This window comes from Carassius gibelio, chromosome B21, assembly GCF_023724105.1.
Source record: "Carassius gibelio isolate Cgi1373 ecotype wild population from Czech Republic chromosome B21, carGib1.2-hapl.c, whole genome shotgun sequence".
Classification (NCBI taxonomy): Eukaryota; Metazoa; Chordata; class Actinopteri; order Cypriniformes; family Cyprinidae; genus Carassius; species Carassius gibelio.
The window spans coordinates 4,826,861-4,845,065 of NC_068416.1; the positions used below are offsets into that span (position 1 = coordinate 4,826,861).

Sequence of the window (18,205 nt, forward strand, 5' to 3'; positions counted from 1 at the left end):
TGTTATTTTGCAGGGTGGTATGTCTGCTAATGAACTAAAACGGTGTAAATGTAGCCACTGCTTCATTCATAAAAGAGCAACTTGTGTTCCGTTCCATTAACAGGGAGCTGCTCAGACACAGCTCGGTGAAGTATAAGAGGGGAAATCAGTAAACACCCGTTTTAAATTAACTTTATTTCAGTTCATCTTTACCAGGATTCCCGCGAAATAACCGTGCATGTTGTATTTTTAAAGTCATATTAAGTGAATTTGGTGCTGGAAGGACTCCCCGCTCGGAGATGAAGTGGTTCAGTCCAGGATCGCGGAAGTTCTGAGGAGAGAGAGAGAGAGAGAGAGAGAGAGAGAGAGAGTAATAATAGCTCCAAAAGAGAGAGAGAGAAGTTAGGGACTTGGGTGAGTTTGTGTTGATACATGTAAGGACACAGAAGCGCCACGCAGAGACTCCGAGATGCGGCGAAAGCAGAAGAGACTGCTGCAGATCGCGCTGCTGCTGCTGGTGGTCTTTCTGTTCCTGCCGAGCGTCGGCTTGTGGTCCTCGTCTCTGGAGCGAATGATTGACAGCTCCGCGGACGCCGGCGCACTCTCGCGCGCACAGGTACGACAGCGCACTCTTAAAGCGCTCATACACTTTGAGCTTACAACATCACACAGCAGAAACTCGCTCGTTGATGGCAGTGCTACGTGGCTAGAAGAGTTTTTGACTTCTTTGTGTTCCGCCTAAGCGTCAGTTGAGTAACGCGACGCGACTAGAACGCGTCGCTTTATCGCGCTGTTTACAGGCTTATCAACGTGCTGGTAAGTTATTGGTTGATCAGTAATAATATGGTTCTTTTGAACAAAGTTCACAGACTGATAACAAATTGACTTTAGACGTTATTGGAGATAAATGATGTGTAATTTCTGTCATGGACATTAAAACACTTAGACCTAGTATACAGTATTCTTCACATTCGGATAAAACAAACATTAAACTTGTTTACTTTACTCTTTTGTTGTTTTTGATTGCTTCCGTTGTCTTCATTTATAAGTCACTTTACTTGTGTGATGCGATGATGTGTGTTGGGCGGGTGTGTGATGGAATGATGTGTGTTTGATGTGTGATGGGATGATGTGTGTTTGGCGTGTGTATGATGGGATGATGTGTGTTTGGCATGTGTGTGATGGGATGATGTGTGTTTGGCGTGTGTGTGATGGAATGATTTGTGTTGGGTGGGTGTGTGATGGGATGATGTGTGTTTGGCATGTGTGTGATGGGATGATGTGTGTTTGGCGTGTGTGATGGAATGATGTGTGATGGGATGATGTGTGTTGGGTGGGTGTGTGATGCGATGGTGTATGATGGGATGATGTGTGTTTTTTGGTGTGTGTGTGTGTGTGATGGAATGATGTGTGTTGGGTGGGTGTGTGATGCGATGGAGTATGATGGGATGATGTATGTTGAGCAGGTGTGTGATGGGATGATGTGTGTTTGGCATTTGCGTGATGGGATGATGTGTGTTTGGCGTGTGTGTGATGGGATGATTTGTGTTCTGCGTGTGTGTGATGGGATGATGTGTGATGGGCGTGTGTGTGATGGGATGATGTGTGATGGGCGTGTGTGTGATGGGATGATGTGTGATGGGCGTGTGTGTGATGGGATGATGTGTGATGGGCTTGTGTGTGATGGGATGATATGTGTTGGGCTGGTGTGGGATGAGATTATGTGGGATGGGATGATGTGTGTTGGGCGGGTGTGTGATGGATGGGTGTGTGATGGGAGGATATTTGTTGGGCTGGTGTGTGATAAGATAAGTGTAAAAAAATCATCAAGCCATTGGCGCTTTCTGATGGCATTTGCTATAATGTGTAATGTAGTTTAGCTCTACAGTTCTTAATTTTCAATGCTATTCTTTGCTTAGGTCTGTTTTTATTACAACAAAAAAGTAACTCTAATTATCCGATTAATCATCAGATTAATTGACCGATTACTCGATTGCCAAAATAATCGCCACTGACAGCCTTAGGGGCCATTCACATATCGCGCCTAAAAACGTGTGGAAAACGCTAGGCGCGCCGCTTTCTCCTTCTTTCCAAAGCGCTTGGGCAGAAGCGCTCCTGAGGCGTCTGGTTTTGCTACGCAACCATGACGTGCTCTCTCCATGAAGACGTGGAAATTTCAACAAGGGATAAATGGATTTGCAGCACTAAAAATCGCTCTCAGTAGCTCTGCTACTAAATTTATTTCAAAATGGCAATCCATATACAGCTATGAACAGCTGTTCCTTCATCTTGGCTGAGTTTTCAACGTTGTTACTGGAAAGGATGAAGCTGATTGGTTAGTTCTTGTCACATACGCTTACGGCATTATGAAAAGTTGAGATGTTATTAACTCGATGCGGTGCAGACGCGCCTGAAAAAAACGGGCGCGTCGCACTGCATGCGCAACTTGTGCGCGCAAAAGACGCAATATGTGAACGGCCCCTTAAAGTACAAATCTCTTTAAAAGTGTTTGGCAGGGAAAGAGTTAAGTACATTATGGAAGACTGGGAGACATAAATTCTAAATTCCTGTGTGTATGATGGGATGATGTGTGATGGGGGTGTGTGTGATGGGATGATGTGTGATGGGGGTGTGTGTGATGGGATGATGTGTGATGGACATGTGTGTGATGGGATGATGTGTGTTTGGCGTGTGTATGATGAGATGATGTGTGTTGGGTGGGTGTGTGATGGGATGATATGTGTTGGGCTGGTGTGTGATAAGCGGATGTGTAATAGGATGACGTGTGTTTGGTGGGTGTGTGATGGGATGATGTGTGTTTGGCGGGTGTATGATGAGATGATGTGTGTTGGGCGGGTGTGTGATGGATGGGTGTGTGATGGGATGATATGTGTTGGGCTGGTGTGTGATGGGATGATGTGTGTTTGGCGGGTGTATGATGAGATGATGTGTGATGGGATGATGTGTGTTGGGCGGGTGTGTGATGGATGGGTGTGTGATGGGATGATATGTGTTGGGCTGGTGTGTGATGGGATGATGTGTGATGCCATGATGTGTGTTTGGCGTGTGTATGATGAGATGATGGGTGTTGGGTGGGTGTGTGATGGATGGGTGTGTGATGGGATAATATGTGTTTGGCGGGTGTGTGTGATGGGATGATGTGTGTTGGGCGGGTGTGTGATGGATGGGTGTGTGACGGGATGATATGTGTTGGGCTGGTGTGTGATAAGCGGATGTGTGATGGGATGATGTGTGTTTGACGTGTGTATGATGAGATGATGTGTTGGTTGGGTGTGTGATGGGATGATGTGTGTTTGGCGGGTGTGTGATGGATGGGTGTGTGATGGGATGATATGTGTTGGGCTGGTGTGTGATATGCGGATGTGTGATGGGGTGACGTGTGTTTGGTGGGTGTGTGATGTGATGATGTGTGTTTGGCGTGTGTGTGATGGGATGATTTGTGTTGGGCGTGTGTGTGATGAGATGATGTGAGTTGGGCGGGTGTGTGATGGGATGATGTGTGATGTGATGATGTGTGTTTGGCGTGTGTGTGATGGGATATTGTGAGTTGAGTGAATGTGTGCTGGGATGATATGTGTTGGACAGTTTTGTGATGGGATTATGTGTGTTGGGCAGATATGAGATGGGATGATGTGTGTTGGGCAGATGTGTGATGGGATGATGTGTGTTGGGTGTGTGATGGGATCATGTGTGATGCAATGATGTGTGTTTGGCATGTGTGTGATGGGAGGATGTGTGTTGGGCGGATGTGTGTTAGGTGGATGTGTGAATGTTAAATGTGTGTTGGGCAGATGTGTGATGGGATGATTTGTGTTGGGATGATATGTGTTGGGTGGGTGTGTGATGAGATGATGTGAGTTGGGTGGGTGTGTGAAGGGATGATGTGTGATGGGATGATTTGTGTTGGGCGGGTGTGTGATGAATTTATGTGTGTTTGGTGTGTGTGTGATGGGATATTGTGAGTCGGGTGGATGTGTGCTGGGATGATATGTGTTGGACAGGTTTGTGATGGGCGGATTTGTCATGGGTTGATGTGTGTGATGGGATGATGTTTGTGTGATGCGTGAATGTGTGTCAGGTAGGTGTGTGATGGGCGGATGTGTGATGGGATGATGTGTGTTGGGCAAGTGTGTGATGGGATGATGTGCATGATGGGTGGATGTGTGATGGGCTATATTTTTTATTATCCTACCCTCAGTTTGCAGAAAGGCATTATTTAAAAGAAATCTATTTTTATTATTAGACTAAAATAGGGATGCAACGATTCCTATTCGAGTATTCTATTTCAGTAAAGTGTAAAACAATCATCAAGCCATTGGCGCTTTCTGATGGCATTTGCTATAATGTGTAATGTAGTTTAGCTCTACAGTTCTTAATTTTCAATGCTATTCTTCGCCTAGGTCTGTTTTTATTACAACAAAAAAGTAACTATAATTATCTGATTAATCATCAGATTAATTGACCGATTACTCGATTGCCAAAATAATCGCCAGTGGCAGCCTTAGGGGCCGTACATATATCGCGCCTAAAAACGCGTGGAAAACGCTAGGCGCGCCGCTTTCTCCTTCTTTCCAAAGCGCTTGGGCAGAAGCGCTCCTGAGGCGTCTGCCTTTGCTACACAACCATGACTCTCTCCCTGAAGACGTGGAAATTTCAACAAGGGATAAATGGATTTGCAGCACTAAAAATCGCTCTCAGTAGCTCTGCTACTAAATTTATTTCAAAATGGCAATCCATATACAGCTATGAACAGCTGTTCCTTCATCTTGGCTGAGTTTTCAATGTTGTTATGGGAAAGGATGAAGCTATTTGGTTAGTTCTTGTCAAATGACCCGCGGTGCGCTTGCGGCATTCTGAAAAGTTGAGATGTGTGCGCGCAAAATACGCAATATGTGAACGGCCCCTTAAAGTACAAATCTCTTTAAAAGTGTTTGGCAGGGAAAGAGTTAGGTACATTATGTAAGACTGGGAGACATAAATTCTAAAATCCTATGTGCTATGTGGGTTTGGAATGATATGAGGATTACAGATATATATATATATACACATACCGTATTTTCCAGACTATAGCTGTCAGGATGAAGATGATGGGAAGAGCTGGTGTTTATAGGGAAGGCTGTACTTGGTGTTGTTGAAAGGCAGTGTTGTTTAGGCTCTGGGCTGGCTCTGGTCCGGGCTGCTGGTCTGATAGTGCCTCTGTTTCCCGAGCTTCAGCAGGTGCATCCATCCCTTACACACATTCACTGTAAGCATACACACACACACACACACACACTATTACACCTGGAAGAACCTTTTCATGTTACCTTATCCACATAAACAGCTTTTCCATTACGGATCATTCACTCATCCCATTTACCACTGCTCTGCTTCATTGTCAAGGTTTTGGGACGTGCTTGTTATTAAAAGAGGTGTGGCCATGAACCGTGTTTACATTTAAAAATCAGACACATAGCAGGAAACTGCGTCCCGATTCACCTACTTACACTACGCCCTGTCCTAAAGCATGTACTCTTTTTGTGGAGAAAATGTAGATCTTTTTGAGTGTGTGGACAAACGACCAGCTCAGAAAGTTCTGTCACAGAATGAGAGGGGATTCATGACCCTTTACAGCTCCACTGATGAATCATCATACTTTAATAGAACAGAAATTAGTAATCAGACATCATTTTTAGACTTGCTAAGGGTTTCATGCAGACTCTTTATACAAGTAACATAGTTCTAACAACTGGCCCTAACTAAAAACTAGCATAGTTTCAATCATTCATTCATCATGGGTTCTGCTGTTTTGTAAAAGCTGGTTTGTTTGGTTCCATGTTTAGTCACAAGGGTTTCTTTCTTTCGGTCCTCTTTACTGCTTCACAACTAATACATTACAAAGACTAGCACACAGTCTTCCTCATAACATCACATGCTTTATGTGTTTTCAGCAATTAAACAGACACAAAGTGCAGAAAGACAGCATTCGGAGAAAGGACTGGCATGACTATGAACTGATGAAGAGCGAAGCGGCACGTTCAGGTGCGTCACGTGATGCATGAAGCATGATAGAGCTGGACTGTAGATGAATGTGATGGTAACGCTGTGGTGTGTTGAAGGTGTCGGCGAGCAGGGCAGGCCGTATCCACTGACCGACTCGGACCGTGTGGACCAGGCCTACAGGGAGAATGGATTCAACATATTTGTCAGCAATCGCATCGCCCTCAACAGATCCCTGCCTGACATCAGACACCCGAAGTGAGCCCCTCTCCTGTCCCTCTTCAATCTAAACCGCTGCAGCACACATCTGTCATGACTCCTGTAGTCTGCACACATTACTGTACATCAGCAGCAGATACTCTACTCAAGAACACAACAGTAGTACACTATGACTACAACAGGCCAACAATGTCTTACTTTTTTTTTTATCATATACATAAATATAACTGTGATATTTAGGCCTGGAGAAGTCTTGAATATTTTTGTTGTCAGTATACATTTAAGTCCTGCTCTTCTCTAAAATATGAAACTGTTGTTAAGGTGGTTTGGTGGGTATCTATCGAGTCCCAGCTTAGTTTGTGGATGTGGGTGTGCTCTGGTTTTACTGTAGGACAGGTGACACTGAACTGCTCTATTAGTGTTTGCTCTCTGTCCAGGATACAATCCAGCGCTAACAGTTAAACAAATATAATACAAAATCAGTTAGCACAGGTATATTTGTAGCAATCGCCAAAAATGCATTATTAATTTTTCTTTTATGCCAAAAATCATTAGGATATTAAGATCATGCTCCATGAAGATATTTTGTAAATTTCCTACCATAAATATATCTAAACTTAATTTTTGATTAGTAATATGCATTGCTAAAAACTATTTCGATTTTTTTGCTCTCTCAGATTTCAGATTTTCAAATAGTTGTATCTCAGACAAATATTGTCTTATCCCATCAAACAACACAACTGACCCTCATGACTTGTTTTGTGCTCCAGGGTCACATTTATTTTGAAAGCATCAGTCTTTCATTCTGGTTGTAATAGTGATCGGTTGCAGGCTGCGGTCGCTGTGAGATGTCTGATGTGTGTCAGTTTGACTTTTAAATACGATTCCGGTTCCACGTCAGAATATATTTACAGTAATGGACGAACCAGTTTAACCAGAGTGTGAATGAAGGGGTTGGGAGAAGAGAACTGGTGGCATTTTTTATAACCAGGGCCCTTGTCTTCGTGCCTCACCTCCACAGACAGTGTTGAGTCCTCCCCAGTCAATACAAATGGCTAAAATGATCCAAAGAATGACATATTCTTGATGCTTCTGAAGTTTTAGCCTGGCCTGCGTCAGTCTAACAGCACTGAATGAATGTGACTGATGTTTTTAATTAGACTGTCAGCACATGTGATCACCGTGTGCTATAGATTCAGTGCAGAGTTTTTTTTTATTATATCAGTAATGCAAGTGTGGAAATAATTCAAAATAGTTCCAAACGAAAGCATAGCATCAAGCTGTGACCGTGTGTCTGTCATGAGTGTGTGTGTCACACTAAATGCAACCGTGTTTGTGTGTCACAGCTGTAAGACGAAGCTGTACACAGAAGATCTTCCTAACACCAGCATCATCATCCCCTTCCATAACGAGGGCTGGTCGTCTCTGCTGCGCACCGTTCACAGTGTCCTCAACCGCTCGCCGCCACAGCTCATCGCAGAGATCATCCTCGTGGATGACTTCAGTGACAAAGGTACGAGCCTCTCAGCATCCGCCAGCGCTTCATTCAGAGTGAGTCTGCACAGCGCATGTGCACGAGAATCATTATCAGAAACACAATAAAGCTGTATGTCAGTCTTAACTTGTTATCTCGTGTGAGTCAGCCAGCGTATTTGATTTGTGTGACAGATTGTGAGCTGCTGTTTCTAGGATGATCCTGGTTTGTCCCCGGGTCTGTACTGCGTCACATGTTTGTATAAGGGTCAGATTATGATAGCCATAATCCTCTTTTTATGACTCTCCATGAGTCCTTAATGTATCTTGTTTTAATCAAGCATGAAAACACATTTCAGTTTTTGGGTTTCATCTCACTCGTCCTTACTATATTCGTGTCTGGAATTGATGCCAGGTCACATCACTGAAGTTAAGACCAGCCCGGACAAACACTGAAATACTGGCACTGCAAATACTGCAGAAAACCAACATTTTTTTAAACAGAAATATGGACCGAATCATTTGTGATGATAGCACATTTGATAAATAACATGTTTTTCTATACAGTATTAATGCTGGGTATGTCAGCTGTGAAAAAAAGACATCACAATGCATCACAGTATATCACAATATTTTACTATGCATAACAATAAATCACATCACAATATATCACAATGTTCCACAATTCATCACAGCATATCACTGTACATCACAAATATCACAACACATCATAATATATCACTATGCATAACAATATATCACAGTACATCACAATATATAACAGTATATCACAATGCATCACCATATATCAGTATATCATAATGCATCACAGTATATGACAATGCATCATAATGCATCAAATTATATCACAATATATCTCAATGCGTCACAATATACCACAGCTTATCACAATGCATCAAAATGTATCACAGTATATCAATATATCACAATATATCAAAATGCTTCACAATATTTCGCAGTATATCACAATGCGTCACAATATATCACAGTATATCACAATGAATCACAATGCGTCACAATATATCACAGTATATCACAATGAATCACAATGCGTCACAATATATCAGTTACTGCTACTCACAAATCAGGCAACCAACTGGACCTTATTTATACACGACACTTCTCTACTGATCATGTTCTGGTTACTCCACTGCACACGTCGGATCACTTCCTCCTCACTCTTAACCTCAACATGATCCCTGACACATCACTTACCCCTCCACATGTCATCTTTCGACATAACCTACGCACACTTTCACCCTCCCAGCTATCTGCAATGGTTTCATCTTCACTTCCTTCCCCTAAACTGTTTGCATCTTTAGATGCTAACAGTTTTACTGATACTTTCTGCTCCACTCTTACACCTTGTTTAGACACTGTTTGTCTTCCAGGCCAGCCCATAACACCCCTTCTGCCCCTTGGTTATCTGATGTTCTATGCGAACACCGTTCTAAGCTTAGAGCTTCTGAAAGGGTGTGGTGCAAGTCCAAAAATACTGCTGACCTTATTGTGTATCAGTCACTCCTATCTTCTTTCTCTGCTAATGTCTCCTCTGCTAAAAGGACATACTACCATAACAAAATTAACAATTCGTCTAACTCTCGCATGCTTTTTAAAACATTTCCCTCACTTCTTTGTCCTCCTCCTCCTCCTCCTGCTTCATCTCTAATAGCTGACGACTTTGCAACATTTTTCATTAATAAAATTAAACACATTAGTGCACAATTTTCCATACCACAGTCAGTCAAGCTCATATCACCAGCAAACTTACACTCATTCACATCCTTCTCTTCACTCTCTGAGGCAGAAGTCTCCAAACTTATCCTTTCTAATCACCCTACTACTTGCCCGCTTGATCCTATTCCATCTCATCTCCATCGAGCCATTTCTCCTGCAGTTGTACCTGCACTCACTCACATCATCAACACTTCCCTCCACACTGGTGTTTTTCCCTCATCATTTAGACAGGCACGTATAACTCCACTACTTAAGAAACCCAACCTCAACCCATCTCTTTTAGAGGACTACAGACCAGTTTCCATTCTTCCTTTTATTGCAAAAACACTTGAACGAGCTGTGTTCAACCAAGTCTCTACATTTCTCACACACAACAATCTCCTTGACAGCAACCAATCTGGCTTCAGAAGTGGACATTGAATTGAGACGGCCTTGCTCTCAGTTGTTGAAGCTCTAAGACTGGCAAGAACAGAATCCAAATCTTCAGTACTTATCCTGCTTGATCTGTCCGCTGTTTTTGACACGGTTAACCACCAGATCCTCCTATCAACGCTACTGGCAAAGGCCATCTCAGGAACAACACTTCAATGGTTTGAGTCTTACCTATCAGATAAGTCCTTCAAAGTATCTTGGAGAGGTGTCCAAGTCTCAACATCTAACTACTGGGGTGCCTCAGGGCTCAGTTCTTGGACCACTTCTCTTCTCTGTCTACATGGCATCATTAGGTTCTGTCATTCAGAAACATGGCTTTTCATACCACTGCGATGCTGATGACACTCAACTCTACCTCTCATTCCATCCTGATGATCCGACGGTAGCTATTCGCATCTCCGCTTGTCTAACTGACATTTCTTCCTGGATGATGGACCATCACCTTCAACTCAACCTTGCCAAGACAGAACTGCTTGTGATTCCAGCAAACCCATCGTTCCATCACAATTTCACCATCAAGTTAGGCACATCAACCATAACTCCTTCAAAAACAGCTAGAAGCCTTGGAGTTATGATTGATGATCAGCTGACTTTCTCAGACCACATTGATAAAACTGTCCGATCCTGCAGATTTGCTTTATTCAACATCAAGAAGATCAGGCCCTTTCTTTCGGAACATGCTGCACAACTCCTTGATCAAGCTCTTGTTCTGTGGCTGGACTATTGCAATGCTCTCGTGGAAGGTCTTCCAGCCAGTTCTATCAAACCTTTACAATTAATTCAGAACGCAGCAGCAAGATTAATTTTTAATGAGCCAAAAAGAATACACGTCACACCTCTGTTTATCAATTTGCACTGGCTTCCAATAGCTGCTCGCATAAAATTCAAGGCATTGATGTTTGCCTACAAAACTACCACTGGCTCTGCACCCATTTACCTAAATTCGTTACTTCAAACCTATGTGCCCTCTAGAAGCTTGCGTTCTGCAAGTGAACATCGCTTGATTGTGCCATTCCACAGAAGCACAAAGTCACTTTTACGGACTTTTAAATTAAATGTTCCCTTCTGGTGGAATGAACTCCCAAACTAAATCCGAGCAGCTGAGTCCTAAGCCATCTTCAAGAATCGGCTTAAAACACATCTCTTCCATCTTTATTTCACCCTCTAACTTTAACACTCACTATTCTAATTCTATTCTTTAAAAAATCTAACTACCTTTCTAATCTTTTTGTATTCTATTTTCTTTTCATTTATTATGCAATTGTATGTGTATGTGTGTGTGTATGTGTAAAGACCTCTAACTAGCTTGCTCTATTCTTTCATTTTTTTATTCTATCTGTTTTCTTTTTATTTATTATATTAGTTAAAATCCCTTGCTACGTGTACTGTGTTAACCTAACTGAGACTTGTTATAGCACTTATATATCATTGCTCTTTTTGTTGTTTTTGATTGCTTCCACTGTCTTCATCTGTAAGTCGCTTTGGATAAAAGCGTCTGCTAAATGAATAAATGTAAATGTAATGTAAATATATCACAATGCGTCACAATATATCACAGTATATCACAATGCATCACAATATATCACAATACGTCACAATATATCACAATGCGTCACAATATATTACAGTATATCACAATGCGTCACAATATATCACAGTATATCACAATGCTTCACAATATATCACAGGATATCACAATGCAACACAATATATCACAATGCTTCACAATTTATCACAGTATATCACAATGCATCACAATATATCACATTATATAACAATGCTTCACAATATATCACAGCATGTCACAATGCGTCACAATATATCACAGTATATCACAATGCTTCACAATATATCACAATGCTTCACAATTTATCACAATGCGTCACAATATATCACATTATATAACAATGCTTCACAATATATCACAGTATATCACTATATGTCACAATGCGTCACTATATATCACAGTATATCAAAATGTTTTACAATATATCACAGTATATCACAATGCAACACAATATATCACAAATTACATCCAAACCAGTTTTAGGGATTCCTTTCAAATTATTGCCTGAAATTGAGCAAAATATTGTGCTGTATCTGACTGAAACAAGTCATATAAGAATCATGAAAGGGACTAGCTCAATCATAGCGTATGTTTATGATCGAATCACATCACATCTGTTTTCATTGGTGGATTCAACATTGAGAAAGGAAGACGCTTCAATATTTTAAGCTCTATCCACAGTCTTCAAAGGTCACACAATGGTTTTATTTGAGGAACAGAATTTGTGCCACACATTTCAGTTTGCTGCATGAATATGGTTCACCTGAGAACTGACAGTACCCGGAGTATAACTTATCTGAAGAAGTCGTACCTGCACTCACTCATATCATTAACATGTGAAAGTGAAAGTCTTGACATTTGCCAGGTTTGGTATCCCGTACTTAGAATTGGTGCTCTGCATTTAACCCATCCAAGTGCAACACACACACACACACAGACAGACAAACACAAACACCCGGAGCAGTGGGCAGCTATAGATCCAGCGCCGGGGAGCACCTGGTGGTTCAGTGCCTTGCTCAAGGGCACTTCAGTCATGAGTATTCAGGGAGGAAGAGAGCACTGTTCATTCACTCTGTATCTTCTAGAGCATCTGAAGGCTCCTCTGGAGGAGTACATGGTGCGGCTGCCGAAGGTTCGAATCCTGCGCACGAAGCAGCGTGAGGGTCTGATCCGGACCAGACTGCTGGGCGCCGCGGCTGCGAAGGGTCAGGTCATCACCTTCCTGGACTCACACTGCGAGGCCAACGTCAACTGGCTGCCGCCGTTACTGGGTGAGAGCTTTAACATCACCAACACTGTTATCATCTCACTTTTATCATTCTGTTTATCAGTGAATTATTGGTTTTCAGATCGCATCGCAGAGAACCGGAAGACGATCGTGTGTCCGATGATCGATGTGATCGACCACGATAACTTCGCCTACGAGACGCAGGCCGGCGATGCGATGCGAGGGGCTTTCGACTGGGAGATGTTCTACAAACGCATCCCTATCCCAGCTAAGCTGCAGAAACCAGACCCCAGCGACCCGTTTGAGTGAGTGTGTGTGTGTGTGTGGGAGTGTGTGTGTGTGTGGGAGTGTGTGTGTGTGTGTGTGTGTGTGTTTGTGTGCGAGAGAAAGAGTGTGTGTGTGCTACTGCATGCTGTTTTTTCTCCATAAAATACTTTATTTCTGACATTCTGGAGGAAAGATGTTTTGAATGTTCACACTTCACTTCCTGCATGGAGCAATCGTGTCGTTATCTGATGTGTTATCTGACACTCATGCAGTCATTGAGATCCACACATTCAGTGGAGCTGACTCTCACACTCAGCAGCAGAAGCTGAAGTTGATAAAGGATTCCGGCTCTAACACTCACAGCGTCATCATTGTTTGTGTGAGGCGTGTGTGACAGTAGCGCTCTGGGGAAAAACATACATCTGTGCTTTGAGCTAGCAGCTCTGTTCACAGCAGTCAGTGGAAACACAAGCGTGAACAGACTCCACTGACTTCCATAACTACATGTATTTACTACTTCTGTGACAAATACTCCACTGATTTAAAGCACTGGACTGATCGGCTCACTACAGGTGTATTTCTGTAATCGGTGTTCTGCTCAGTGTTTCTCTGTGTCGATGGTTTAGTTTGAGCCGTGTTTCTGTCTCCTCTGTGAGGTCTCCGGTGATGGCAGGAGGTCTCTTCGCTGTGGACAGGAAGTGGTTCTGGGAGCTGGGAGGATATGACACGGGTCTGGAGATCTGGGGAGGAGAGCAGTACGAGATCTCCTTCAAGGTGATGATTATGATATAAACCTGCTAACACTCACCATCAGCACACGATCACGATGAAAAATACATCTGATGCTGGTATGAAGGTCACACCGCTAACGGTTGCTATGTCATTATCCTGAACAATACAATAGCCTTCATTAATGTATTGACATTGATGTTCATTTCAAGCTGTTGCTGTGATAACAAGCATCTATAGAAAAACTTACATCTGAGACGGAGAATAAATCCAGTAACTGTGTTCATTATATCTCTGCTGATTCAGATAATGTATATTATCAGAAGCAGGAGCACACCTTTAGTCATGACAGCAGGCAGATCATCTGATCCGAGGTTCAGCAGTGCTCGTGTGTTTCCTTCATTCCTCTGAAAGCCTGTTCTCTTGCTCTCTGAGGTCTGGATGTGTGGTGGACGTATGGAGGACATTCCCTGCTCTCGAGTCGGTCACATCTATAGGAAATACATGCCCTATAAAGTGCCGGGCGGAGTGAGTCTCCCCAGGGTGAGTTTGAGCGTCAGACCCGGTTCACTGCACTGAAGCTGTTTCACGGGCCAGAAACTGGGGAATATATTCAGATCATGTCTGCAGCGAATACCTGGGGTGTTTCTCAGACAGAAAGCTGCATCTGTATAGAACGAGACGCCTGGAGAAAATACTATGTGTTACGAACTGACTTTCTATTCATGCAGTTCAGCGAAATACTTTGTGTGTAGTTTAACAGCATGTGATCAAGAAAGGCCCTCATCTCCATAATCGTTTTCTCTTTTAAAGTTTATAATGAATTAGGATAAACTCAGAACTTATTTATTTTCTGCTATTTCTGTTTGTGTGTATTAGTATATGTGTGTATATCGTTACATCCCTGATTGTGGGTGATTCAAAATAGTGAGGGATGTGAAAGGAAGGCCTAGTTTGCTGACGCAGCTTGAGAAACACTCTTCAGAGAGTAACCGATGGATAAAGCGTGTGATCCGCCGGTGTGTGGCAGAATCTGAAGCGTGTGGCCGAGGTGTGGATGGACGAGTACGCAGAGTTTATCTACCAGCGGCGGCCGGAGTACCGGCACCTGTCCGCCGGAGACGTGTCCGCACAGAAGGAGCTCAGGAGCCGGCTGAACTGCAGGAGCTTCAAGTGGTTCATGACAGAGGTGGCCTGGGATCTGCCCGATCACTATCCTCCGGTGGAGCCTCCGGCCGCGGCGTGGGGAGAGGTCAGGAGCTTCACTAGTCTACAGTCACAGCTGGGACACTACAGAGTGCTGATGTGTGTGTGTGTGTGTGTTTCAGCTGCGTAACGTGGGCTCTGGGCTCTGCGTGGAGAGCAAACACTTCTCCTCTGGCTCCCCGATCCGTCTGGAGAAGTGTCTGAAGAAACGTGGCGAGCCGGCCTGGAGCTACGGTCAGGTGAGAGACTCAGATTCATTCCCACAGAATTGTGTCTGAAGCTGAAGGTAGACTCTGTGTTTGTCAGTGTGTTATCTGGGTGATGTCTGACGGTGTAATCAAGTACAGAGTGTGCAGTGTTGCAGTAATGCTCGAGTCTGTGTGTGTGTTGTGCAGGTCTTCACGTTCGGGTGGAGAGAAGACATACGGGTGGGGGACCCGCTGCACACTAAGAAGGTCTGCTTCGACGCCGTGTCACACAACAGCCCTGTGACTCTGTACGACTGCCACGGGATGAAGGGGAACCAGCTGTGGTCCTACAGGAAGGTACTGAGCTCATCTGCCCAGAGATCAAACATCACAAACATCAGTCACCTTCTCTACTGTCAGATGAGTTTATTATTCCAACTTTATTTTAAACTTCCTGCCTGCTTCCCCTTCAGCCACGCCCACATCACAACATCCAATCAACAACCGATGCTCTGAATCAAGTCCCGCCTTATGAATACAGATAGTTTAATAAACAGGGTGACCATACAGCATGCACCCTTGCCAGGATCCCTTTATAGACTGAAGTATCCAGGTTTTGTCTGTTAGCGCTGTGCAGGTGGTACGTTGTATGACACGAGAGCTATCGGGAACAGAGCAGATATGCTTTCAAACCATGCTCGTGGTATTTTGGTGTCATACAGCGGAAACTGAAGAAATGATGTCGCTCCTTTGCCAAGTGCATTCCTAACAACTACTTAAAGGGATAGTTGACACCGATAGCAAAATTATGTCATTAATGACTCACCCTCATGTCGTTCCAAACCCGTGAGACCTCCGTTTATCTTCTGAACACAGTTTAAGATATTTTAGATTTAGTCCGAGAGCTCTCAGTCCCTCCATTGAAGCTGTGTGTACGGTATACTGTCCATGTCCAGAAAGGTAAGAAAAACATCATCAAAGTAGTCCATGTGACATCAGAGGGTCCGTTAGAATATTTTGAAGCATAGAAAATACATTTGGTCCAAAAATAGCAAAAACTAGGACTTTATTCAGCATTGTCTTCTCTTCTGTGTCTGTTGTGAGAGAGAGTTCAAAACAAAGCAGTTTGTGATATCCGGATCATGAACGAATCATTCGATGTAACCGGATTTTCTTGAAACCGTTCACCAAATCAAACTGAATCGTTTTAAAAGGTTTGTGTCTCCAATATGCATTAATCCAGACATGACTTAAGCTGTTAACTTTTTTAATGTGTTCTCACGGGTTTGGAACAACACTCCAAAGTCCACACTTCAAGGGGAAAGGGATGATCACTTTTATTTGGAGTTGGCCCGGGAACCGTTGGTTACTGATACTAGTACCTGCACATCCCTACTTCTGATGCGTCCCGTATAAAGACAGATTTACTTTACCTCAGAGACTACCCTCACCCTCATCAACAAATAAAAGTGTGTCAGATTGTTGTCATGTGCAGGTGTAAACTGTGTTATACTGATGTGTCTCTCTCTCTCTCTCTCTCTCTCTCTCTCTCTCTCTCTCTCTCTCTCTCTCTCTCTCTCTCTGTGTGTGTGTGTCTGTCCCTGTGTGTGTGTGTGGCAGGATAAGAGCCTCTATCACCCCATCAGTAACAGCTGTGTTGACTCTGATGCTGCACAGAAGCGGATCTTCATGAACTCCTGTGATTCCTCGTCTCTCAGCCAGCAGTGGCTCTTCCAGAACACCAACACCACGCTCCTAGACTCCTTCAACAGCCATCACTAGTGAAGACGGGACCAGACGCCCCTGTGCCTTTACTGAACTGATCTGACTCTGAACCGCTGAGCCCTGTCCTTCTGTCCACACTCCCTCCATCATCTTCATCATCATCATCATCTTCATCTTCATCACCCCGCTGGCGTCGATCAGCTGCGGTCTTTCACTCCGACTCTCCAGACTTTGCTGTGTGTCTGAGGAGAATCTCAAAGATGTCAGGAGATGAGTTCAGTCCTGACTCTTGTGATCCGTCGACGCCTCACAAACTCTGTTCCTCGTAAACACTGCAGCGTTATTTATTCACTTCATTCCATCACGACCACGAAACGGCAGTCTTCACTGAGTGCTGTCTTTCTAAAACTTGATCCAGCTTCTCTGTTGTGTTAACAAATATAAACGTCTTTTGTCTTTTTAGAGGACATAATATTTTAATACAAAGACTTCAGGTGGATATATGTTGACTGTTGGCTAAAATCATGTCATCATTCAGAAGCTGTTATGTGTTGTTCAGTCTGTCTGTGGGGTCTGTTCTGATCCTGCAGCTGATGAAGTAAACTCGACGCTGTTCTACCGCAGTGTCTGATCAGTGACCGCTCGCTCCCAAACACAGATCCGGGATGATCTTCAGTTCAACACTGTGTGGAGCTTGAATCCAGTCGCCGTGCCTTACTAAAGATCCCGGTGTGAAGAACTGCACACTAGTCTAGTTTTCTACACTTTTTACCTTTGAAGCTTTTTACAGATCATCTGCCCAGCACTTTGAAATGTTTATCAGATCCGAAGCACTTTCAGACGTTTCGTTGTCCAGAGGCTATTTTTGAACAGTTTTGTAATTTCTGTCGATTCTGAAGAGCTTCATGATGAGTTAATGTCTGCTCGGTGTGTGTTTGAACTGAAATGTTTGGTTTGTTATTGCCTCGATGTATTTCCAGACTGTGTGTGGAATATGATGAGATGATTGACAGCTAATGAGTTTTGGGTTGATGGGGAATCTTACACTGTTTGTACTGATGCATTAAAGTGATTCTGCCATCATTTAAATGTCTCATCATGAATTATTAATAATGCTTTGAAAATGTGTAGTAGTCTGCTCAGTTCTGTTATTTTTCAATAATATTTAGTCTCGAGTTTTTATTATGCGATCATAGAACAACCATTAAATCATTTTCTCTTTTAGTACACATATAATTGTATAACTGCTCTGGTCTTGTTTTGAACAGTTTGTATTTACACACACACGTTAGCCTTGGGACTGGATTCATTCAGTGAACTCATTTCAAGTTTTATTTTCATTAAAAATCACTTCAGGCGTGTTTTTCTCCAGCGGGACTATTGATGACGACAACAAAAGACGGAAGCACTTTCTCCTTCCTTTTAAAGTTTAGT

At 43.2% G+C, this 18,205-nt stretch overlaps 1 protein-coding gene across 1 annotated transcript; it reads left to right on the forward strand.

Moving 5' to 3' along the window:
- Window positions 1-323: 323 nt before the first annotated feature.
- LOC127985849 (polypeptide N-acetylgalactosaminyltransferase 10) lies at window positions 324-17,854 on the forward strand. The gene is made up of 12 exons (XM_052588034.1): window positions 324-595; window positions 5,931-6,021; window positions 6,099-6,237; window positions 7,545-7,711; window positions 12,514-12,699; window positions 12,778-12,961; window positions 13,580-13,697; window positions 14,088-14,195; window positions 14,683-14,904; window positions 14,981-15,097; window positions 15,254-15,403; window positions 16,667-17,854. Exons 1-12 carry the CDS (start codon window positions 449-451, stop codon window positions 16,826-16,828), a joined length of 1,791 nt encoding a protein of 596 aa, XP_052443994.1. The 5' UTR covers window positions 324-448; the 3' UTR covers window positions 16,829-17,854.
- The last annotated feature ends 351 nt before the right edge of the window (window positions 17,855-18,205 follow it).